Here is a 24,673-nt window from a genome sequence, read left to right as displayed (position 1 = left end):
AGAATTTCCTAAAGACAATCTTAAAATATAACTTAGTCTGACTTAGATAATAGAATTAAAAGGCAAAATTTAACTTGCTACTAAATCTTGTCACACTGACTTTCAAAGTGTCTGACCTTATAAATCATTTATAAAATATGTAAAGTGTTACAGAGTCTTTATTTGATAGTATACACAAGCCACACTAAAATGTCTTTTAATATGTAAAAGGCAGTGTTTTGGATACTGGGAATTCTAATTAGACTGGCAAAGTTATGATCAAATATATAAAGTGGACATCGCTACCTTATTTCAGTCCTTGCCTTTAATGGGTTAATGAACACAATTAAAACACAGGTGAATCTGCTTGGTTTTGTGAAAGGATTTCTCCAGAATTAATATACTCATATAACAAGTTACATATAAGACTAAATAAAACAAACAATCTCCAGTAGGTTTTGAGATGGCATTCACCATCTTTGTAGAAAGATGGGCATTACTAATGAATTACCAATTACATCTTTAGAAAGGTGAAATTGTGATAGCATTTACTTGACTGACATTACTATTAAAATTTTTAAAAAACAACAATATTCATTTAACCACGAGTCAGTCTTACTTATATCAGGGCTGTCCAAAAAGAATATCCTGTTAGCTATTCAGGATCTGAGTTCTGGTGTAGAGCAATTAAAGTATGGTACACATAAAATAAAATGAGACTTTTCTGTTTTGTCATAAAGAAGTGGCCACCTACTACTCATTAGTAGCTTTTTTGAGATAAGCTTTCACTTCTGCTCTTTCTGAATTCTTTTTAATGCCAGGGAAGATGAATGTAGTACTTGGTATTGTCCAAATACTCCAGTGTCCTCTCCCCAGGTGATGCCTTTGTTCTTGTTGGATTCTGTGTAAGAGAATCCAGAGGTCAGATCTGTCTTCCATCCAAACAGACCATGAAGATTTGGGCCAGCCTTGTGTTTGCCTCCCTTTTCCAAAGTGTGGCACTGGACACACTTCTGAACAAAAATCTTGCCTTTCTCAACCTCGCCCATTTTTAATTCTCTCTTTCGTCACTCGGGTTACTAGGGTTCCCACTCAGAAGCCAGACGTCCCACTCTCTCTTCAGTTCAGTTCTTAATTGTTGCTATTAATTTGTAGGCATTCTTTATCAATTCTGTATTTTCATTCCTTATTAGATATGTGATTTTTAACTATTTTCACCATTTCATGAATTGCCTTTTTACTGTGTTAACAATATCTAGATGCAGTCGTAAATTTTGATGTAGTCCAACTTATCTCTTTTTTCTTTTTTTGATTCTTGATTATACAAGAATCTAATGCCATGAAGCCTTTTCCATATTTTTCTAATAGCTTATTTATTTATTTATTTATTGGAGAGGTTTTCCCTATAGGGTGCATGTGCTCGCCAGACAGACAGAGACAGAGAGACAGAAAGCGAGAAATCACCCCCTAGGGGGGATGGCCACGCCACAATCCCTTCTCCTCCATTCTCCTCTTGGGATCTTGGGCACGCACGCACATGCGCCCAGTGTGAGTGACACAAACTGTGATCGACTATGTGGGAGTATAGCAACATAGCCATTATGCTAACTGCTGGTCCCCTATTTATTTTAACATATTAAAATAATTAACATCTTAGGGCCAGCCAATGGCATGGTGGTTAAGGCAGCTAAATCTCAGATGTCAGACTGTGAGGTTTAAGCCCCAATGTGATGGACTGAAAAACACCTGTGCTTGTGTGACAGGCTCCCAATGAGAGGAAGAGGTGGAGGAAGGTGGAGGAAAAGGGATTGCATTGTGTCCCTGTCCCATGGGGAGTGCTTTTTCACTTTCCCTCTCTCACCCTCCCTCTCTCTCTAGGACTCTATGGCAAGTACATGCATCCTCTGGCAATTTTTTTAAAAGGCATTATTTTATTTTTAAAAATTTTGCCAGAGGAGGGGCCAGCAGGTGGCATGGTAGTTAAGGCACTGGAATTCCCACATGGCTAACCATGGTTCGAGTCCTGGGCCTGGCAGCTTGCTTTCTCACTCTCTCTCTCCCTCTCTTTCTCTTTCTCTGGCAAAGCTCATGTGAAAAAAAAAAATAAATAAATAAAATAATTCTTAAAAAAATTATTTTTGCCAAAGGACACGTATTCTTACCAGCAGATGGCATGGTGATTAAGGTGCTGGACTCCCATGTGGTCGATTATAGTTCGAGTCCTGGACCAGGGATTTTGAAATTCATGCTGAGCACATACGTGCATGTCCAAAATCCCAAGAGAAGAATGGAGAAGAAAAGATTGAGGCAAGGGCATCTCCCCCCCAGAGGATGATTTCTCACTCTCTTTCTGTCTCTCTACCATGTGAGTACACATTCCCTATAGCAAAAATCTCTCCAAAAAATATAAAAAGTATTTTTAAGCCATCAATTTATAGATGTTCTATATTATATTTAACTTTTAAAACATTTGAGAATACTGAACATTTAAACAAATATAGGAAATACCAAGAGAATTTAGTATACATACTGCAGTTGGTACTCAAATGACTGATGTCTGGTAAGTAGTGTACTGAGCATCCCTCTAAACATAACTATTGCTGTACCTAGTTTCTGGGGTAAGGTTTTCCCCTACTATCTGACAGTTGGATCAAGCTCTGTTAAAGCAAAGACAGCAGGTCCCAAATAGAGTCATTCATGCTAAAGTTCCGCTCTAGGAAACCAAAACCTAAATTGGTTACTTGTAAGATTTTTTTTTTTTTTTTGGAGAGATTTTCACTGTAGAGCACGTGCGCTCGCCAGACAGACAGAGAGAGACATAGAGACAGAAAGCGAGAAATCACCCCCCAGGGGGGATGGTCACACCACAATCCCTTCTCCTCCATTCTCCTCTCGGGATCTTGGGCATGCACGCACACGCGCCCGGCGTGAGTTTTAAGCCACTGGGTCCGGGACACGAACCGCAGTCAACTATGTGGGAGTCCAGCGACATAGCCATTACGCTAACTGCTGGTTCCCACTTGTAAGATTTTTAGAGAAATCAGGAAAGATGATAGTCAAGTCACATTAAGTCAGCAAGATTTCATTTATACTCTCATAAAGAAAGTAATCTTGAAGGGACAAATCTGCTCTTTATTGTTGCTTCTTTCCTCCACTTTTTTTTTTCTGCCTGTAAATGTCATCAACTCTATCTCATCAGAATGCCTTTCTATTTTGTAGACTGGATGCTGCCTAGTTTGTCAGCCAATTAGATCTTTGAAATTTTGTTCTTTGACACAATTGAAAAATGGTCATAAGTACAAAGACCAGTTATATTGAAACTGAATAACAAAACAAGTCACCTAATCTGAATCACAAGAAAAACTAGTAACATGTAGGTAGTAGTACAGTTTACAACAGTATTATTTTCAATTATAAAATGTAAAAAGTTCTAAAACTCATTAGCTTTCCCAATTGAGCAAACACATTTGAGCGAACACAAGACTTCTTGTAATTTTCACAAATTTCACTTTTGTGTGTCACCTTTATATATTGCTACATTGCTACTGAAAAATTGAATACAGGATGTGGTCACAGATCCTGCTGTAAGTGTTTCTTGCCTCAAAGATATTTGTTATGAGACTGTGTACCAGTGGTAGGTAGCAGTATTAGTCCTAAGAGTACTAGTAGTAGCAATATACCAATCTTTGAGTACTTGGTTTATAATAGGCATTGTTCTAAATACTTTCTATGTAAATACCTCATCAAATCCTCAGAATACCCTAAGAGTCGTCAATATCTTCTATAAATAAGGAAACTGAGGTAGAATAGCCACTTAATTTGCTTAAGATCATGCAGCAAGCAGCCCCAAAAACACTTGGAGCATTTCACAATAATAGTTAAGAACAGACAGGCCTTTGCAAACAGTATGATACACAGCAACTCAAATAACAAACACCAGAAGTCTGGAGATTGTCAACCCTAGGTTGGTTCTGAAGGTCAAATTGTTCCTTCCTAGGCGCTTTCCTATTTTCCATTAGATTTCCCACCATCGTGACAATAGAACTGCAGCAGCTCCAGGAAGCTGACACCGGGAAGATGGTAGCTCCCTAGCCACCCACATCCCTTTTTAGCAGGTTGGAAAATCTTGTCCAGAACTTTGCCTCCAAAGACCTCCTGTAGTGGCCAAAACTGAGTCACATGGACACTACTAGCCAACCACTGGCAAAGGACTGGCCCCATTTTAATTTGCCAAAAAGGGCGCTGAGTCTGGGTACATGGGTGCAGAACCACCGGATTTCCGTAGTAGGGCAGGGAGGAAGATGCTGGGGCAGAACAAGCCTGAACAAGTTGTTAAAGAAATTCTCCCAGCCCTGAGTTCTCTGGGTAGACAGATGAGGGTGCAGTGATGGTTAGCATACAAATGGGCAAGGAGTTTGGACCGCCTGCTGTTCAGAGGGATAGCTGGCTTCTCTAAGGCGGCAGTGCGGCGGAACCCCCGTGAGCGAGGACCTCGGCCCTGATGTTGCCTCGGCGGCCCACGCTCCCTACAGTAGCAGCCCTCCTCTGAGCTTCAGTTTCCTCTTCTGCATAGCCCGAGGGCTCCGGCAACTCAGCACCTGCGACTTCCTTGCGCCCGCCAGCCTGCGGAGAAATGAGGTGCGTTCGGAGCCTCCCAACAAGAAGCCATCCAACAGCAACGGTGCGCTGGGCAAAACCGGGCTTCAGAACACTGCGCTTCCCTCCGCCCCACAGTCTCCAAAGGGGCGAAAGATACCCAGAAGTGAGGCGGCCTACGGAGAACTACAACTCCCAGAGACCCCCGCAGCTTCGCCACGTATCAGCTAGACACAGAAAAACAGCTGTGAACTGGGTTCGGCGACCAGAGGCGAGGAGCTGTAGTCGAAGCGTGGCGTAATCCTAAAAGAATGGGTTCTTCGACCCCCACATCTGCTTCTATGAACAGAAGCGACAAGCCATCTTCTGCGACACAATGACCTGGGGCAGACGGACACCTGCATTCTTGCCCCAACCCTAGAAGACTCTGGTCTCCGCTACTGATGTCTGCAATCCTGGTGTCCGAGGGCACTCGCTCTCCTCGCCGGCCTCGCCCCTTCTGCCTCCTCATTGGCTCCCCGAGATACGTGCGGAAGGGGGCGTGCCCGTGGGCGCGGCCAGGCGGCCCGGCTTCGGGGTGGGAATGAGCAAAGTGCTAGGCTCTGGCCTGAGGCCGCATGGACAGCCTGACTGTGAGCCGGTGGCGACGGAGGAGGCCGGAGGAGCTGCAGGTTCCGGGGGACGCGGTGAGCCCCCGAGGCCTGGGTGTTAGAAATAGAAGGGTTCACGCCCTTGGGCTGGCCTCACAGGGTTTCATGTTTCCGGGCGCGGCCCTTCAGGGAAGCCTGACTGAGCCTCTGGCGGGCTCACCCGCTGAGGCTGAGCCTGAGGTGGGCGTGTCCGAGTCGCCGCCCCGCCTGTTCCTCGCGCCTGCGCAGATACGGGACTCGAGCGCCACTGCTCCCGCTGTCTTCCAAGGAATCTAGGCCCGAGGTTCCTAAAACGTGCGCTAGGGCTGGCTCCTTGCAAGAACGGGGATGCCCCTTGTCTAGATCATGGATTGTCGTGCACTTTGCTGTCCTGAAGTCTCTCGATTGCTGACAATAGCTACCGCGTGACAGGCACTGGGCTAGGTGTCGGGTGTGGGGCGGGTATGTGGTAAGCAAACATTCTCAGCCAGTTAAGTTGGCAAGTGAGCATGATAGTGCTTCTTGGGTTGAGTGCTTTGCTTGAAGAGAACAAGATCAGATGAGATGATAATTGAGGACCTAATCAATATTGAAGTGAGTGGGTAAGTCAGGACTGTGGGAGACTTGCAAGTTGACTAGGGGTAGGCAGATCTGGAGCTGAAGGAGAGCAGGAAAGGAGGAAGGAGTTTAGCGTATTAGAAGAACTGAAAAAAGCCCTGTAGGATTAGAGTAGGAAGACAGAGCTTCTTCATAGAATTGTATCGTATTCCAGCTCTGGCTAGTTTTTACTCTACGTTATTTATTTCGTAGTTCCTTGCTAAGAGCAGCAGTGAGGAAACTTATCCAACATTTTCTTTCTGCTGCTTCTAAAACTACAGGCTTGAGAAATACAGTATCTGTCTTCCACGTTTATGCAGGCAATGTCTTTTCAAATGTTTTTACAGCACAGCAAGAGTAATTAATTAGCTTTTTACCCCGCACCACTTTTTTTTTACTCACTGACCAGAAGCCAATGCCACTTTTGTTTCTGTCACAGCGACACCTCACCTCCAGGTGCCAATTGTTACATTACTGAGATTCATGTTACACTTCTGTAATGTAGAGATTTCAAACCAGTTATGTATCAGTAGTATACGTTGGCTTTTATTCTTTTGTGCAATACAACATACAGTTTTATGAAGGTAAGCAGTCCAGTAGGGTGGAACCAGGATCTCTAAATATAGGTGGAAGGCAGGCAGGACCCAGATCAAGAGAGATGTAGGGACCTAGATTCCTCCTCCTAACACCATTCCCTGGGTGTTGTCCTCAACCACAGTGTTCACATTTCAGACTGTAGGAACATGAATAGTAAAGTGACTTGGTCATATTGACATTTGAAGAGCTTACTCTGCTGCTCTATAGAAAACAAAATGAGTAGTAGTCAGGATGAAGTCAAGGAGGCAAGGCTGGAGACTGTTGTAGTGTGTCAGTTAGACAAGAGGTTACAGAGGCTTGCACGAGAGAGAACATTGAGGTGCTAGAAGTAGATATACTTGAATGTATCATAGAGGGAGTTACAGGTCTTCTTGAGTCAATATGGCATGGTAAAGTAAAGGGAGGAGTCCAGGAAAAGGTGATAGGGCAAATACTACAGTCATTCAGTAGTTACCATGCTACCTGAATTTCACAATGTTTTATTATTTTCATATTACAGATGAGGATACTGAGGTACAGAGAGGTTAATCAACTGCCTTAAGCATATACATCTAGGAAGTGATGGAACTAAGTCTTAAACCCAGCCCTGTGGCTCCAAAGCCTACCCTCCTAAACAGTAGACTATACAGCTTCCCATGTGGAACTTGTGGAGCTAAAACATGGGGCGTCACATCGAAGTCCTATAGTAAATAACCCCCCATAAAATAATGAAAAGTGTGATGCCATGGACTGTCAGGGATGGGGAAACCAGAGGTCATTATTGATCAGAGAAAGCAGGGAGGCTTAACAGAAGTCTTAAGTAATCTATCACGTTGAAGTGGTTGATATCAAGTGCGAAACTCTAGCTTTTTGATTATTGCCAAAGAATAATGAGTTGGGTATTTTATTGCTGTGGTATGTATTGCCCTTTAATTTGATAAAGTTCTTATTTATATTGCATTATGTCCTTGTCTTTGATCTAATAATCCAGGTAAAGTTCAATAAAGTATCCAAGTTCTCACACCATGTTTTCTATTATTCTCTCTCTCAACCACACAAATGTCTAGAATTTGGTTACTAAGAAAATGCAACTTTTTTTTTTTTTTTTTTTTTTTTCTGTTTACAGCCTAGTGGCTCTATACCCTTGTCTGTATGGCTGGCAGCAGAGTTTTAGAAAACACATTAGCCATGTCCCATCTCTATAATAGTTTTACAAGTGATTCCTAGCAGAGCCACAGTCAGGCACCTTTCCTGTAATGCTGAGTGTTTTGCTCACTTTGTTTCCTTAGTTTGGTTAGCTAGTGAGATAACACATGTAGCAGTTATGTATCAGTAGTATAGGTTGGGCAGACATTATTTTTAAGAATTATTTACCTTTATTTTATTTTATTTTATTTTATTTTAATTTGACCAGAAAAGGACAGGATGAGAGAAAGGGAAATTGAGAAAGCAAGTTGCCAGGTCTGAGACTCGAACCATGGTTGGTCATGTGGAAGTCCTACACCCTTAACCACCATACTACCTGCTAACCCCAAGGGCAGACATTTTTGAGTACCTGTTCTATGCAAGGTACTTGGTATATAGTGATGTATAAGAAAAGGCAAGTGAGAGCCTTGATTAGATTTACCCTAATACTTGTGAGGCTTCAATGCCTGACTCTTCATAGCAAGTCCCTCTACTCATCACACATTTACTGTTCTGATGTATTACGGAATGAAAGTGTTTGCCCAGAATATCTGATTTATGTGCATTCAGCCTTTGATCTTTGCTAAGTCTCCCTTTCTGAAAAGAGCAAGAAAAAACAAATACCCTGGGCAGAGCCACAACTATAATGCCTAGGCTGAAAAACAAAGTTGATGTATTTTCTGTTTTCATCTGGTTGATCCAAGAGCCTTTCCCTAGCTTTTGTTTCCTTTTAAGTGCCATTTCCTCTCTTAATTCTTTCCCTTTTTATTTTTATTTTGGTAACTGTACTTCATAAATAAAATATAAGGATGCAGGGACCAGCAGATGGTGTAATAGTTATGTTGCTATACTCCATATACTCAAATGGTGTTTGAGTCCTGGACTTGGCAGCTTCAAACTCACGATGGGCGCATGTGCATGTGTAACCAAGATCCCAGGAAGAGGTTGGAGGACAAAAGATTGCAGCATGGCCAACCTCCCTGGGGGCTGATTTTTCACTTTCTGTCTTCTCTGTCTCTCTGGCAATCACATGTGCCCTATAGTAAAAATCTCTCAAAATACATATATATAAGGATGCATTAATTCATTGGCATTGTAAGTTTTCTGCTTATTGTTTTTGTTTCATATAACTTTTGAATACCGTGATTGGGCTATGAAGGCACATATTTAAAGAGTACAATATGGCTGTTGTAAACAAGCTGCTATGTACATTCACGTATAAGTTTTTGTAGGAATGTGTGTTTTCATTTCTCTTGTGTTCGTGCTTAACTTTGGAATTTCTGAGTCCCGTGATCACTTTGTTTAACCATTTGAGGAACTGCCAGATTGTGCACAAAGCGGCTGCACCATATTACTTTCCCATGAATTGGACATGAAGGTTCCAGTTTCTCCACATCCTCACCAACACTTGTTATTTGCCTTTTTAATGACAGCCACCCTTAGTGGATATAAAATATTGCCTCATTGTTTTAATTTACATTTTCCTGAAAACTAATGATGCTCAGCATCTTTTTATGTGTTTCCTGGTCATTTATCTATGTTTTTTGGAGACATGTCTCTCAGATCCTTTGTCTGTTTTTAAATGGTATTATTTGTTGTTGAATTTTAATTTTTTTTTTTTTTTCGGAGAGGTTTTTGCTGTAGGGTGCATGTGCTCACCAGAAAGACAGAGAGAAACAGAGAGACAGAAAGTGAGAAATCACCCCTCCCTCCCCCGTCCCCAGGGGGAATGGCCATGCTGCAATCCCTTCTGCTCCATTCTCCTCTTGGGATCTTGGGCACACACACACATGCACCTGGTTTGAGTTTAAGCCACCTGGTCCGGACTCGAACCAGCAGCATAGCCATGACGCCAACTGCTGGTCCCAAATTTTAATTGTTCTTTAATTCTAGAAACATGTCTCATCAGATAAATTATTTAAAAAAAAAATTTTTTTTTTGAGATAGAGATTTTTGCTATAGGGCATGTATACTCGCTGGAGAGACAGAGAGATAGAAAGTGAGAAACCACCCCCCCTCCGGGGGGATGGCCATGCTGCAATCCTTCCTCATCCATTCTCCTCTCAGGATTTTGGGTATACATGCAAACATGCCTGGCTTGAGTTTAAGCCACCCAGGTCCAGGACTCGAATTGTGGTCGACTACATGGGAATCCAGCAATGTAACCACTATGCCATCTGCTAGTCCCTGTTTGCAAAAACTTTCATTTTGTACTCCTATGTTTTCCCTCATACAGTTTTAGTTCTTATATTTATATCTATGTTCCATTTAAGTTCATTTTTGAATATGGTGTGGGAAAAAGTTCCAGCTGCATTCTTTTGCATGTGTATATTAAGTTGTCCCAGTAGCATTTGTTGGAAAGACTCTTATTTCTCCTCATTAATGGCCTTGGAACATTTGTTAAAAATCAATCCACTATAAATGTGAATTTTTTTCCCTGCACTCAGTTCTCCTCCATTGACTAACATATCTGTCCTTACATTAGTTTCATACTGTCTTGATTATTGTAGCTTTGTGGTATCTGCCGAAATCTGGAAATGTGAGTCTTCCAACTTTGTTACTTTAGCTCTCCTGGATCCCTTGAATTTCCATATGAATTTTAGGAACTCTCTTGTCAATTTCCACAAAGATGTCAACTGGAATTTTGATAGAATTGTGTTAAATAAATTAGATGAACTTAGCGAACAGTACCATCTTGACAGTAGTAAATCTCCTGATACATGAATATGTTTTTTTTTTGCTTTTCTGTTTTCAGTATTACTCATTTTCATTCTGATCTTTTTTATTTCCCGCTCTTCTTTTTTTTTTTTAAACCTGGTTTTTGAAGGTGGAAGCTGAGGTCTTTGATTCGAAACCTTTCATATCTTCTGCTAAAGGCCTTTAGTGTTATAAATATGTACTGCCTTAGTATGAATTTTTTATATGTTGTTTTTTCAGTTCACAATACTTTATAATTTCCATTTGATTTTGCCTTTGATACATTCATTATTTAGATGTGTGTTATTTAGTTTCCAAGTATTTCTAGAGCTTTTTCTCTTTCTACTTTCTAATTTAATTCCACTGTTGTTAGAGAACATACTTTCATGACTTGAATCCTTTTAATTTTATTGAAACTTCTTTTATGACCCCAGTTATGGTCAGTGTTAGAAAATGTGTATCCTGCTGTTGTTGAATGAAGAGTTTTATATATATACATACATATATATATATATATATATATGTGTGTGTGTGTGTGTGTGTGTGTGTGTGTGTGTGTTATTTATATATATACAGAAAAATATTAATAATTTTCTTCATGTTCTATCAAATTTTTTGAGAAGGTGTTGAAACCTATGGACATAATTGTGGATTTGTCATTTTCTCCTTTCAATTCTGTTTTTGCTTAATATTTTGAAGGTCTGTTATTAGCTACATACACATTGATGACTTTTATGTTGTTTTGAGGAATTTACTTTATTATCATGATAAAGTCACCTTTTATATTCATGACAATATTTTTTACTCTTAAAAAATATTTTTTTACTCTGAAGTTTATGTGGTCTGACATTACTATAGCAACTCCAGCTTTCTTTTTTTTTTTTGAGAGATTTTCACTGTAGGGTGCGTGCACTCGCCAGACAGACAGAGAGAGACATAGAGACAGAAAGCGAGAAATCACCCCCCAGGGGGGATGGTCACGCCGCAATCTCTTCTCCTCCATTCTCCTCTCGGGATCTTGGGCACGCACGCACACGCGCCCGGCGTGAGTTTTTTAAGCCACTGGGTCCGGGACACGAACCGTGGTTGACTACGTGGGAGTCCAGCGACATAGCCATTACGCTAACTGCTGGTTCCCTCCAGCTTTCTTTTGATTAGTGTTACCATTACTTATCTTTTTACATCCTTTATTTTTTATTTTAAGAGAGAATTTTGCTATAGTGCATGTGTACTTCACCAGAGAAACAAAGTGAGAATTTACCCCCCAACCCAGGGGGGATGGCCATGCTATGGCCATGACTTCTCCTCTATTCTTCTCTTGGGACCTTGAGCATGCATGCACATGTGCCTGGCGTGAGTTTTAAGTCACTGGGTCTAGGACTTGAACTGCGGTCGACTACATAGGAGTCCAGCAGCGTAACCATTACACCATCTGCTGGTTCCTTATATATTTATTTTTTTTTAATGATAGAGATCGGACACACATGAGAGAGAGAAAAGAGAAGCACCCTTTACAGAGTCTTGTCATACCATTCATTCCCTAGCCCTCTAGCTCCTCAAGATCCTGGGTGTACCTGGTGTGTTTTCAGACCAACCTGGGAATCTGAACTGGTGGTTACCGTATGGTTTCCAGCCATTCAGGGCACTGTGTTACTGCTGCACCACTCTAACCTTTTTTTTTTTTTTAAATGAGAGTCAGGCCAACTTGCAGCATGGTGATTAGGGTAGCTGCATCATACATTTTTGACTCGACAGTTCCGGTACCAGACCCAGCAACTTGAGAGACATGCCAGGTGTGTGTGTGTGTGTGTGTGTGTGTGTGTGTGTGTGTGTCTGTGCCTAAAATCCTTTCAGGAGAATAGAAGAGAGGAATTTGTGGTGTGGCTGTGCCCCAAAGGGGTGTTTTCTTATCTTCTCACCCCTTTTTCTCCAGCGAGCACACACACACTCTCTAGCAAAAACATGAAAATAAAAAGACAATCTCACCATGTTACAGTCCTCCTGCCTCTACCTCCTTTCTCCTCTTGGGATCTTGGGCACGCATGCACATGCACCTGGCATGAGTTTTAAGCCACCGGGTCTGGGACTTGAACCGCGGTCGACTACATGGGAGTCCAGCAACATAGCCATTACGCTAACTGCCGGTCCCTTGGCCTGCATACTTTAAAAAAAATCAATTTATATCTTTGTGTTCAAAATGAGTTCCTTATGGGCAGACTACTATTGAGTCTTGATTTTTTTTTTTTCTTTTTTTTTGGAGAGATTTTCACTGTAGGGCGCGTGCGCTCGCCAGACAGACAGAGAGAGACATAGAGACAGAAAGCGAGAAATCACTCCCCAGGGGGGATGGTCACGCCGCAATCCCTTCTCCTCCATTCTCCTCTCGGGATCTTAGGCACGCACGCACACGCGCCCGGCGTGAGTTTTAAGCCACCGGGTCTGGGACACGAACCGTGGTTGACTACGTGGGAGTCCAGCGACATAGCCATTACGCTAACTGCTGGTTCCCTTGAGTCTTGATTTTTTAAAATTCAGTATGACAATCTCTGCCTTTTCATTGGAGTATGTATTAACATGACTATTGATATAATTAGATTAAAATCTATTACCTTATAGTTTGTTTTCTATTTGTCTTATTCTTTGTTTACTTTTTCTGCATTTTCTCCCTTATTTTGGTTTAATATATTTTTTTTTTTTGGAGAGGTTTTTGCTATAGGGCACGTGCGCTCGCCAGCCAGAGAGAGACAGAGAGATAGAAAGCGAGAAATCACCCCCCAGAGGGGATGGCCACACCGCAGTCCCTTCTCTTCCATTCTCCTCTTGGGATCTTGGGCAAGCACGCACACGCGCCTGGCGTGAGTTTAAGCCACCAGATGCAGGACTTGAACTGCGGTTGACTCTGTGGGAGTCCAGCGACATAGCCATTACGATAACTGTTGGTCCCTAATGTTTTTTTTTTTTTTTAATGATATCATGTTATTTCTTTTTTATTTTTAAAGAATTCTTTTTTTAACATTTATTTATTTATTTTAATTTGACCAGAGAGGGATAGAGAGGGAGAGAGAAAGAGAGAGAGAGAGAGAGAGAGAGAGAGAGAGAATGAGAAAGCAAGCCACCAGGTCTGGGACTCAAACTGCAGTTGGCCATGTGGGAGTCCAGCGCCCTTAACCACCACACCTCCTGCTGGCCCCAATTCTGTTACTTCTTTTGCTGGCTTAGTAGCTATACCTTTCTTATTTGCTTTATGAATTAGAACGTATATCTTCAACTTACCCAGTTCATCTTCAGGTGATATTGTACCTTTTCACATATAAGAGTCTCCTATTTCTCTCCTCTCAATTTCTGTGCTGTAGTAGTCCTACATTTTATTTTAGCATTTGCTATAGATTACATACTATGTTATTACTATTTTTGATTAAACAGTCATCTTTGTTGTTTTTTGTTTGTTTGTTTGTTTTTTTAAGGTTTTTGCCATAGGCTATGTTAGCTTGCTAGAGAGAGACGATGAGTAGGAAAGTGAAGAATCACCCCCTCAGGGGGGATGGCCATGCAGCAGTCCCTTCTCTATTTTTCTCCTGGGATTTTGGGCATGCATGCACACACTCCTGTTGCAATTTTTAAGACACCAGGTCCAGGGCTAGAACCACAACTGGCCATGTAGAGTCCAGTGCCTTAACTGCCACACCACCTGCTGGCCCCGACAATCATCATCTTTTAAAGAGATTTCAGGAACAAGGGGAAACACACACACACACACACACACACACACACACACACACACACACACTTGCCCACATGATAATATCGTTACCATTTCTGGTACAGTGAGTGCTTTTGTGTAAGTCCATTTTTCCATCTGGTATCAATTTTTTTTCTGCCTGAAGGCATTCTTTTAACATATTTTTATAGGACAGATCTGTTGGTGATATTTTCAACTTTTGTGTGTCTGAAAAAGAATTTCACCTTCATTTTTGAATGGTATTTCCACTATACATGAAATTCTAAATTGATAGATTTTTTTTTTTCCTTTTAGTAATATAAAGATGTTGCTCTAATTTCTTGCTGGGATTGTTTCCAATGAGAAATATGCAATCACTCTATCTTTGTTTTTCAGTATATAATGTGTCTCTGGCTACTTTTAAAGTTTTCTTTTTATCGGTGGCTGTGTACAGTTTGTTTGTCATATGCTTTGATACAATTTTCTTCATGATTTCTTGCCTGGGGTTAGAAATTCATGGATCTGCAGGTTTATAGTTTTCATCAAACTTGGGACATTGTCAGCATTATATTTTTAAAATTTTTTTGTGTCTTTCTTTCTTCCTCTTTTTCTGGAACACCAATTACACATCTATATTAACCTTCTTGAAATATTTATAATATTATTCCTTATTTACATGAGGTTTTCTGATGTCTGTCCATTGTTAAAAATCCTTGTGTTTGGAGGCAGTAGGTGGCATGGAGGTTAGGATGGCTGGATCCCACATGGCTGGTTGCATATCAAGTCATGGATCTGGTAACTTGAAAATCATGCCGGGTACACGTGTGTGCGTGCCTGAAATACTGAGAAGAGAAGGGGTTGGGGGCAGTTTGTCATTTTTTCTCTGTCTCTGTCAAGCACATGTACCCTGTAGCAAACTAAAAAAAAAAAAAAAGCCCGTGTTTTAGTTTTTATAGTTCTATTGGTATGCTTTTTTTGGGGAAAGGTTTTTGCTATAGAGCACATGCGCTCACCAGAAAGACTGAGAGACACAGAGAGACAGAAAGTGAGAAATTCCCTCCCCCTCCGGGGGATGGCCATGCCGCAATCCCTTCTCCTCCATTCTCTTCTCGGGATCTTGGGTACACATGCACATGCACCTGGCGTGAGTTTAAGCCACCAGGTCTGGGATTCAAACCGTGGTCAACTACATGGGAGTCCCAGTGACATAGCCATTATGCCAACTGTTGGTCCCTATTGCTATGCATTTCAAGTTTACTAATTTTTTTTATTCTGTAGTATCTAATCTGCCTTTAATTATATACCATGCATTTTTTATTATAGACATTATGGCATTTGATTTGGATCTCATAAAATTTGATTTAGATCTTTTTTAAAAAATATTTTCCATGTCTTTGTTTAACATTTTGAGCATATAGTTAAAATAACCCTTTTAATGTTTTTCTCTGCTAATTCTAACATCTGTGTCATTCTGGAACAGTTTTGATGAGTTGTTCTCCCATTACGGATCATGATTTTCTACTCTTTTTGCTGGCCTAGTCATTTTTAGCTGGATGTCAGGCATTGTAAATTTTACCTTATTGGGTGCTGGATATTTTTGGATTCCTAGTGATATAATTGAGCTTTGTTCTGTGACATAGATAAGTTACTTGGAAACAGTTTGAACCTTTTGGGTCTTGCCTTTACTAGGTGGGGGCCCAGCCTGATGGCACAGTGGATAGCAACCTGAATTGCACTGCTGGAAGCCATATGACTGACCACAGGTTCTGATCCCTAGGTCAGCTTGAAAACACAGGGGGCATGCGTGCATGCTGAGAACCTTGAAGAGCTGGAAAACTTGGAAAAGGGGACTACATCAGGATGCGACCCTGCTGAGGATACTTCTCCTTTCTCTCTTATGTGTGCATAAACTATCATGAACAAAATAAATTTAAAACATGATTTACTAGGTGGGACTGGAGTAAAGTAATTATTTGCTACTCCTAAAGCAGAATCCTTTTGTATACTCTTATCTTACATCCCATGAATCATGAGGCTTTCCAGTTTTGCTGGTAGGGTCAGAAGTATTTCTAGCCGTGTGCGAGCACCAAGTGCTGTTATTTCTAATTCTCTTTAGTTGGGTCTTCCCCTGACCTTGGGTACTTTCTCCAAAAACATGTGCAGATCAATATTCAGGTGAATTCATGCAGATCTTCATATTTCTCTCTGTGCTGTTGTTGTTTCTGTGTTGTTTCAGTGGTCTGTCCTGTGAGCTCTATCCACTTTGGTCTTCTCATACTCTCAGCAATGTGCTTTCACCTTATGGATTCCACTAGGCTCTTCTTGGGTACTACCTCCATGTGCCACAGCCACAGCCCAGAAACTCTGGAGGCCACTAGTGAGATAAGGCAGTGATAGGGCTCACATCATTTGTATTCTGTTATCTCAGGGATTCTTGCTATGTTACTTGTTGGCTGGTGTCTTGAAATTCATAATTTCATTTGTTTAGTCTGTAGGAGGGAAAATCCTTTTATTCCAATCTGACCTAGAGAGGAAGTTGGGTAATTCAGTGTGATTCGAAGCTTAGAAGGTAAAACATATGCATGTCCATCCAATAAAGTCAAGTTTAAGGGACTCATTAAAAAATTCAAGAATGTTCATTCTTAATGTTTCATATGCTGTATTAAAATATTTTAAAGATTGTTTTAGGGAGACCAGTAGAAGGCATAATGGGTACCTTACTTGACTCCTATGTTGTGGATCGCGGTTTGAGTCCCGGACCTGGTGGCTTAAAACTCAGGCCGGGTGCATGTGTGTGCATGCCCAAAATCCTGAGAGGAGAAGGGATTGCAGCATGCCATCCCCCCTGGGATGTTGATTTTTCGCTTTCTGTCTCTTCTATAGGGCACACATACCCTATAGCAAAAAAATCTGTCTCTAAAAAAAAGAAAAAGAAAAAGAAAAAAGAAAACAGCCGTTGTAAGTTGTGCTCTACAACAGCATCTTCACTGCTAACTAAAACCACTAACAGTGTGAATATTTTCCTGCAGAGTTCAGCTTGTCAGCTATTAGTGTGACTTTGTTTAGTTGTGCTGTCATCTGCCCTCTGTGAATTCCTGTAATGGTTGCAAAGTAGTCTGGTACACAGTCTCCTATTACTCAGTCAAACACATACTAATTGAATGATACTGATGAATACTAGCTGATGCAGACCCCTGACAACAATCCATCATTTTGCTTTTCTGTGGTCATTCTTTCATTCTAAGTAGTTGTAACCCAGTCCTCAAAAAACAAGTTACTTAATTGTCTCACCCATTTTTTAAAAATACTGGAAATCATCTGTTGATCTGCTTCATAGAGGCTGTTCTCAGCTTAATTACATTCAGCCATTCTCTCATCTAGATATAAAGGAAATTGACCAATAATAGTTCATCTTTGGTTACAACCCTGATACAGATGTTCACCCTGACAGCTACACGTAACCTCAATCATTTCTGGTTTTTGACAGATTTCCTTATATATAGCACAGAAAAGTCAAAATGAGGTTCAGGTCATCAAAAAAGTAGTTTTATAAAGAAGTAGTTTTATGTGGTTCTCTTTTAAATGTCTGTTGTGTTCAGCAGTGCCCCTGGCTTCTGCTTCAGTGACCAAGGGCTCAGAACTGAGTAAGACATGTAGTTGGTATTCAGGAAATACTTTGTGGTTGACTAACATTTGAGGATACATGTATTTAACTAAAATGAAATGAAGGGAAGATTGTGCAAGTATATAAAATTGTTGGTATCTTCAGAACATTTATTTAGGGAAAATTATAATTTAAATTGGGGAAAACTCTTATCAGTGTATCACATTACTACCCTTTATTATCATGAGTTAGCTCACATCTTTTAGATTTCCCTCTTGTGATTTTATCAAGATCACGTTATTTGGGCTTAGGGTTTTTATAAAAAAGCATCACCACCCAGTGAGCATTTGTAGTCACTCCATTCTTACTTCTGGCCCCATGAAATATGAAATCACTAATGCATGTTCTTTATAGATTTGCCATTTCTAGAAATTTCATGTAAATGGAATTATACAATGTGTGGTCTTTGCAGTTGACTTCTTTCATGTAGCCTGTTTTCAAAGTTTGATCATGATGACGTATGAATCAGTAGTGTGTTCCTTTATCATGGGCGAATAATATTCCACTATATAGGCCCAGTAGATGGCATAATGGTTACGTTGCTGGACTCCATGTAGTCTACTGTGGTTCGATTGCTGGACCAGTGGTTTGAAACTCATGCCAGGAGCATGTTTGTGCCTGCTTAGAATCTTAAGAAGAGAATGGAGAAGAGGGAATTGGGTGTAGCCATCCCCCCTTGGGAGTGATTTCTTGCTTTCTGTCTCTCTATCTCCCTGTCTTTTCTGGTGAGCACATGTGCCCTATACCAAACATCTCTCTAAAAAACAAAATGAAACAAAATTACCTTATATGGATATTCTGAAAATTCACATATAGAACATTGTGTGGACATATTTTTATAGCTCTTAGATACCTGCAACTGGAATTGCTGGTTTCTGTGGTAAATTTATGTTTAACTCTAAGAAACTGCCAAACTTTTCCAACGTGGCTGCACTATTTTACATTCTCAGTGTATGTGGGCTGCAGTTTTATCCCATCCTCATCTAGCCTGTCTTCTTTATTACAATCATTTTAGTAGATTCGAAATAGTATCTCATTCAGTTTCAATTTGCATTTCTCTAATGATTGATGACATTGAGTGTCTTCTCATGTGCTATTGTTGGCTCATCTTTTTTGGTAAACTGTCTAGTCAGATATTGTGCCCAGTTTTATTATCAGCTTATTATGCATATTCCATAGAATTCACTCCATTAAAGTGCACAATTCATTGGTTTTTAGTATATTTATGGAATTGTGCAACCAGCACCATAATCTAATTCAGGAACATCTTTAATCATCTAAAAGGAACTGTGGTAAGCAGTTAATCTGTATTTCCCAACCCCCAGCCCTAAGCAGCCAGCAGTCTACTTTCTATTTCTGTGGATTTGTCCATTCTGGACAGTCCACAATTATACAGTATTACAATATGTGGGTTTTTTTTTGATATACCACATTTTGTTTATTCCTTCATCTGTTGAGGAACATTTCAGTTTGCACTTTGGGAATTTTATGCATAATGTTGCTGTGTTTAAGTTTTTGAACATGTACGAGTTTTCGTGTAGACTTTTTTATTTTTTATTTTTTAAGAGGTTTTTGCCATAGGGTGCGTGTAGAGATAGAGAGACAGAAAGTGAGAAATCAGGGATGGCCACGTGGCAATCCTTCTTTTTCAGTCTCCTCTTGGGATTTTGGGCACGCACGTGTGCCTGGCACAAGTTTTAAGCTGCCAGGTCTGGGACTTGAACCGCGGTTGACTACTTGGGAGTCCAGCCATGTAACCATTTCGCCATCTGCTGGTCCCTAGACATATGTTTTTATTTCTCTGGGGTAGATACCTAGTTGTGGAATTCAGGGTTTTATGGTAACTCTATGTTTAACACTTAGAGGAACTGCCAAACTGTTTTCCAAAGCAGCTTCAACATTTACATTCCTATTAGCAATGTATGAGTGTTCCACTTCTTCCATATCCGTGTTAACATTTGTTATTATCTTTTATTTAAAAAAAAAGTTTCTTTACTAAGAGAAAGAGAAGAGAAGGGAGGAGACAGGAACCTCTGACAGGGTCTTGCCACCTTGCTAACTCCCCACCCCACAGCTGCTAGCCAGTCAAGATCAGGGGTGCACCTACAAACCTGTTACGGTCAACCTGAGATCTGAACCCCAGGCCTTCCTATATGGCTTCAGTATCACACAATGGGATCCCTGTTCTGCCTGAGCCACTGTGGCTGGTTTATCTTTGGTTTTTGTTTGTTTATTGTTAGAGCCATTCTAGCAGGTGAGAAGTGCATCTCATTATGGTTTTTTTTTTTTTTTTTTTTTTTGGAGAGGTTTTTGCTATAGGGCGCATGCACTTGCCAGACAGACAGAGAGAGACAGAGAGATAGAAAGCAGGAAATCACCCCCCAGGGGGGATGGCCACGCCGCAATCCCTTCTCCTCCATTCTCCTCTCGGGATCTTGGGCACGCACGCACACGTGCCCGGCGTGAGTTTAAGCCACCGGGTCCGGGACTCGAACCGCGGTCGACTACGTGGGAGTCCAGCGACATAGCCATTACGCTAACTGCTGGTCCCTCATTGTGGTTTTGATTTGCATTTTTCTAAGATTAATGATGTTAAGCTTTTTTTTCCCATCTAATTGATTGGCCTTTAATGTTGTCATTTGAAATCTAAAATCATTGCATATTGGGAACCAGCAGTTAGCGTAATGGCTATGTCGCTGGACTCCCATGTAGTCGACCGTGGTTCGTGTCCCGTACCCGGTGGCTTAAAACTCAACTCCGGGCATGTGTGCGTGCGTGCCCAAGATCCCAAGAGCAGAATGGAGGAGAAGGGATTGCGGTGTGACCATCCCCCCTGGGGGGTGATTTCTCGCTATCTGTTCCTATGTCTCCTTCTGTCTGTCTGGCGAGTGCACGTGCCCTATAGCGAAAACCTCTCCAAAAAATAAATAAATAAATAAAATTGCATATTAATGAAATCCAATTTTTAAATTTGTATCTTTTATAGATTACACCTTTAGTGTTGTATCTGAGAAATTATTGCCTATCCCAAGATCATAAAGATTTTTTTCCTCTGTCTATAAAAATTTTACATTTTCAGTTTCTGATCCATTTTGAGTTAATTTTTTGTGTGATGTGCGGTAAAGGCCTAAGAGTAGTTTATATGGATACTCTAACATCATTTCTTGTAATGATTTGATTTCTCCACTGAATTCTTTTGGCACTCTTGTCAAACATCAGGTGACCATAATATGGGAATATTTTTCTGGACTTCCAATTCTGTTGTATTGAACTACATATTGTCTTGATTAGCTATATATGAGGGGACTTCAAAATGTTCATGGAAAAATGGAATTAAAGTATGAGTTTATTTTGGTGCAAAAAAAATTGTAATCCATGCATAGTTTTCTTAGAATACACACTTTCTATGAACGTTTCAAAGACCCCCTCATATACAATTTGTAAGTTTTGAAATCTTTTTCATACATTGTTTACTTTCTAGTGCTTTTGAGTCTTATCTCTCCAGTTAAACTGAAAGCACACTAAAAACCCAGTTCTGTCATCTCAAATCACCAGACTTGAGGCAAGTTGAATAAGGACTTCACTTTCCTTATCTACAACAAAGAAATTAAATTCCCTACCCTTCCATTGTCATAAGATTATTGTGAGGAGCAAATGAAATAACAAATGTTGACGTATTCTAAACTAATTTTAAAAAATTATTTATTTAGTTTTATTAATTATTATTATCCTTCAGTTTGTCCAGAGAAAGACAGAGAGAGGGAGAGTGAGAAAGCAAGCTCCCAGGTCCAAGACTTGAACCAGGGTCAGCCATATGGGAGTCCAGCACCTCAACCACCACACCACCTGCCAGTCCTTAAGCTAATTTTTTATAAATATGAGGGATATTTATTAGGCTCTGCCTATTTTAAGTAAATATATATAACTGCTTTCTTTTTTTTTTTTTTTGAGAGGTTTACGCTATAGGGCGTGTGCGCTCGCCAGACAGACAGAGACATAGAGACAGAAAGCGAGAAATCACCCCCCAGGGGGGATGGTCACGCCACAATCCCTTCTCCTCCATTCTCCTCTCAGGATCTTGGGCACGCACGCACACGCGCCCGGCGTGAGATTTAAGCCACCGGGTCCGAGACGTGAACCGCGATTGACTACGTGGGAGTCCAGCGACATAGCCATTACGCTAACTGCTGGTTCCCTATAACTGCTTTCTTTAAAATCCTCAATTTTAAGTGAGAGTATAACTTACTAGGTTCACGGAGTATTGGTAAATCTTGCAGGCCTAAGATTGATCCTAATAAGATCCACAAGTCCAGTGTGTGCATTTATATATATATATTTTTTTGAAGAATTATTTTATTGGGGGACCAGCAGTTAACGTAATGGCTATGTTGCTAGACTCCCATATAGTTGACTGCGGTTCGCGTCCCAGACCCAGTGGCTTAAAACTCACGCCGGGCGTGTGTGCGTGCGTGCCCAAGATCCCAAGAGGAGAATGGAGGAGAAGTGATTGTGGCATGGCCATCCCCCCTGGGGGGTGATTTCTCGCTTTTTATCTCTCTGTCTCTCTCTGTCTTTCTGGCGAGCGCACATGCCCTATAGCAAAAACCTCTCCCCCCAAAACAAATTATTTTATTTATTTATTTTTTATATTGACCAGAGACAGATAGAGTGAGAGAGAGAGAGATGGGGAAAGTTAGAAAGCAATCTGCCAGGTCCAGGACTCAAACTGTAGTTAGCCGTGTGGGAACCCTGTGACTCTAACCACCACCCAACCTGCCAGCCCCCATGTCTCTTTTTTTAAAAAAAATTAGAAGTAAAAGAGTTTTTCTTTGCTCTTTTTCATTTTTTCCTCCAGATAACTAGCTCTCTTAGAATAAATTTGACCTGTTCATTTGACCCTTGGCCTGCTCATCTCATAACTTGCCTATCTTTGCTAAGCTAGACTTGGGTGTGGACTGAAAATTTATACTAAGTTCAGGAATCTTTTAAAATAGGGTCACAGCTGAATAAAACAGCATTAATATGTTAACCTCCATTTGGTTAAAGTCTCAGTATGCCTAGTCACCTAGGAGTTGTGTGTGAGAATCCAAGTGTCTGGCCTTTTCTTTAGTTGATGGCATGCCTAATTTCACTGTGCTATAGAAGCAAACCTCCCAAGAGTACAAGGTCATTTTCCGAATGAAAATGTCATCAAGAAGGAATTTTTGCTTGATAGAAACCATGCTTTCTTTCTAAATGGCATTCTGTGTGGCCTTAGTAATCTTGCTTCATCCAGCATTACCCTACTGTATATTCAGACCTATGGTTGTCCCTATCAGCTACTCTAGCAAATGTAAACTTTATTATGATAGACTTTACAAAAAAACTCAATGAACTAGGACTCAGTTAACTAGAATTACACATTTATAGTACAAATAGTCTTCATACTAAAGGCCTTTAGTCAAAAATTCCCAGAGTACCTTCAGAATGAAAGGTTACAGTGTTTTAACTTAATGTTATATTTATTTTATGTAAAATATGTTTTTGTGCACATAATTCCATTGCTGAGTTCTAATGATTTAGAACATTGATTTTTTATTTTTTAAAGAGAGATTTTTGCTATAGGGCGTGTGTGCTCACTAGAGAGACAGAAAGTGTGAAATCACCCCCTAAGGTGGATGACTATGCCACAGTTCCTTCTCCTCCATTCTCCTCTTGAGATTTTGGCCCACACACATATGCATATGCGCCTGGCATGTGTTTTAAGCTGCTGGGTCTGGGACTTTAACCACAGTCAACTATGGGGACCAGCAGTTGGAGTAATGTCTATGTCGCTGGACTCCCATATAATCGACTGCGGTTCGAGTTCCGGACCCAGTGGCTTAAACTCACACTGGGCACGTGTGCATAGGTGCCTAAGATCCTGAGAGGAGAATGGAGGGGAAGGGATGGCAGTGTGGCCATCCTCCTGGGGGGTGATTTCTTGCTTTCTGTCACTCTGTCTCTCTTCTCTGTTTTTCTGGTGAGCGCAAAGCCCTATAGCAAAAAAAACAAAAACAAAAACAAAAAACCTTGGAGTCCAGCAACATAACTGCTACATCATCTGCTGGTCCCTAACTTGATATTTTTACTTATAGCATATATATATTTAACTTATATACTAACTCATGTGTTAACATTTATGTGTTTGCTTAATCTGAGGTATTTGATCTTTAAAAATGTGTCATTTTCTTGCTCTGCTGATTAAAGAGGGTGTGCATTGCTTTTCTGTTAAAATGTTCAAAGAAGTGTGTTTTTATTTGTTTTTCTTTATTCTACACACCCCTGTCCAGCACAGCATGGAAAGGTGGACTTCTGGCAGTAGCCAGTATGACTGAGTCCAGCTGGAGGCAGAGCTGGTGCTAGGGCTTTGCTCACTATGTTCCCTGTTCTTTACCAACTATGTGTTCCCAGGAGCATCGGGGAAACATTCCTAGCCTGTTTTCTACAAGGGTTCGCTCTCATCAGCATGAAAGCCAAGGCTTTGAATCTCATTTCTGACAAATTGTTAAGTCTTTAACTCCCCATCCCTCCTGGACAACTCACTCATTAAGCTCACTTGGGTCCATCACTTTCAATAAAGGAAAAAGTCCAAGTCAACAAAGGGGTGATCTCACCACCTCAGGGCAGGTCACCTAATCTTTTTGAGATGTTGCACCAACTTTGTTTCTGTCACTGATACAACACGAAGCACATTTTATATTTTAATTTATGTATTTTATGAAGTAGGTTTTCTTTCTCAGCTGTGCTGCTATCTTGACTCTTCTCTGATGAGGATGCTGTTCGCTTGATCTACTTCAATTACTGTTAAGTAATGGGGTCTTTGTATATACTCAGGATTTTAATTTTGTTTATACAGTGCAAGTGTCTTTTTAGGTTGGTGGTAAATCTTCATCTGCCTTTATGAAGCCTGACAGATCCTCTCCAGAAGGGAGTAAAAGAGAATGAACCATTTAACACAAGCAGTCTCGGAGTTAAATGCTTCTTGCAGTGGTCATTTTTTTTTTTTTTTTT

At 40.7% G+C, this 24,673-nt stretch overlaps 1 protein-coding gene across 4 annotated transcripts in view; it reads left to right on the top strand.

The window, feature by feature from the left end:
• The first annotated feature begins 2,942 nt into the window (after positions 1–2,942).
• CUNH10orf143 (chromosome unknown C10orf143 homolog) overlaps positions 2,943–24,673 on the top strand; it is an 83,548-nt gene continuing 61,817 nt past the window's right edge. For 2 of the 4 annotated variants that reach the window (XR_003549163.1, XM_027771233.1), the window contains exon 1: positions 2,943–5,261. Coding sequence is in view for 2 of the 4 variants with exons in the window: in XM_027771233.1 (XP_027627034.1) it covers positions 5,193–5,261 (69 nt within the window). In the remaining 2 variants the exon portion in view is untranslated. The remainder of the gene's footprint in view (positions 5,262–24,673) is intronic. The other 2 variants (XR_003549164.1, XM_027771234.1) reach the window with 2 other exon arrangements.

Source organism: Tupaia chinensis, unplaced genomic scaffold (assembly GCF_000334495.1).
Source record: "Tupaia chinensis unplaced genomic scaffold, TupChi_1.0 Scaffold000197_1, whole genome shotgun sequence".
Taxonomy (NCBI): domain Eukaryota; kingdom Metazoa; phylum Chordata; class Mammalia; order Scandentia; family Tupaiidae; genus Tupaia; species Tupaia belangeri.
Note: the sequence above shows the minus strand (reverse complement) of the source record. Positions and strands in the feature narration are given on the sequence as shown.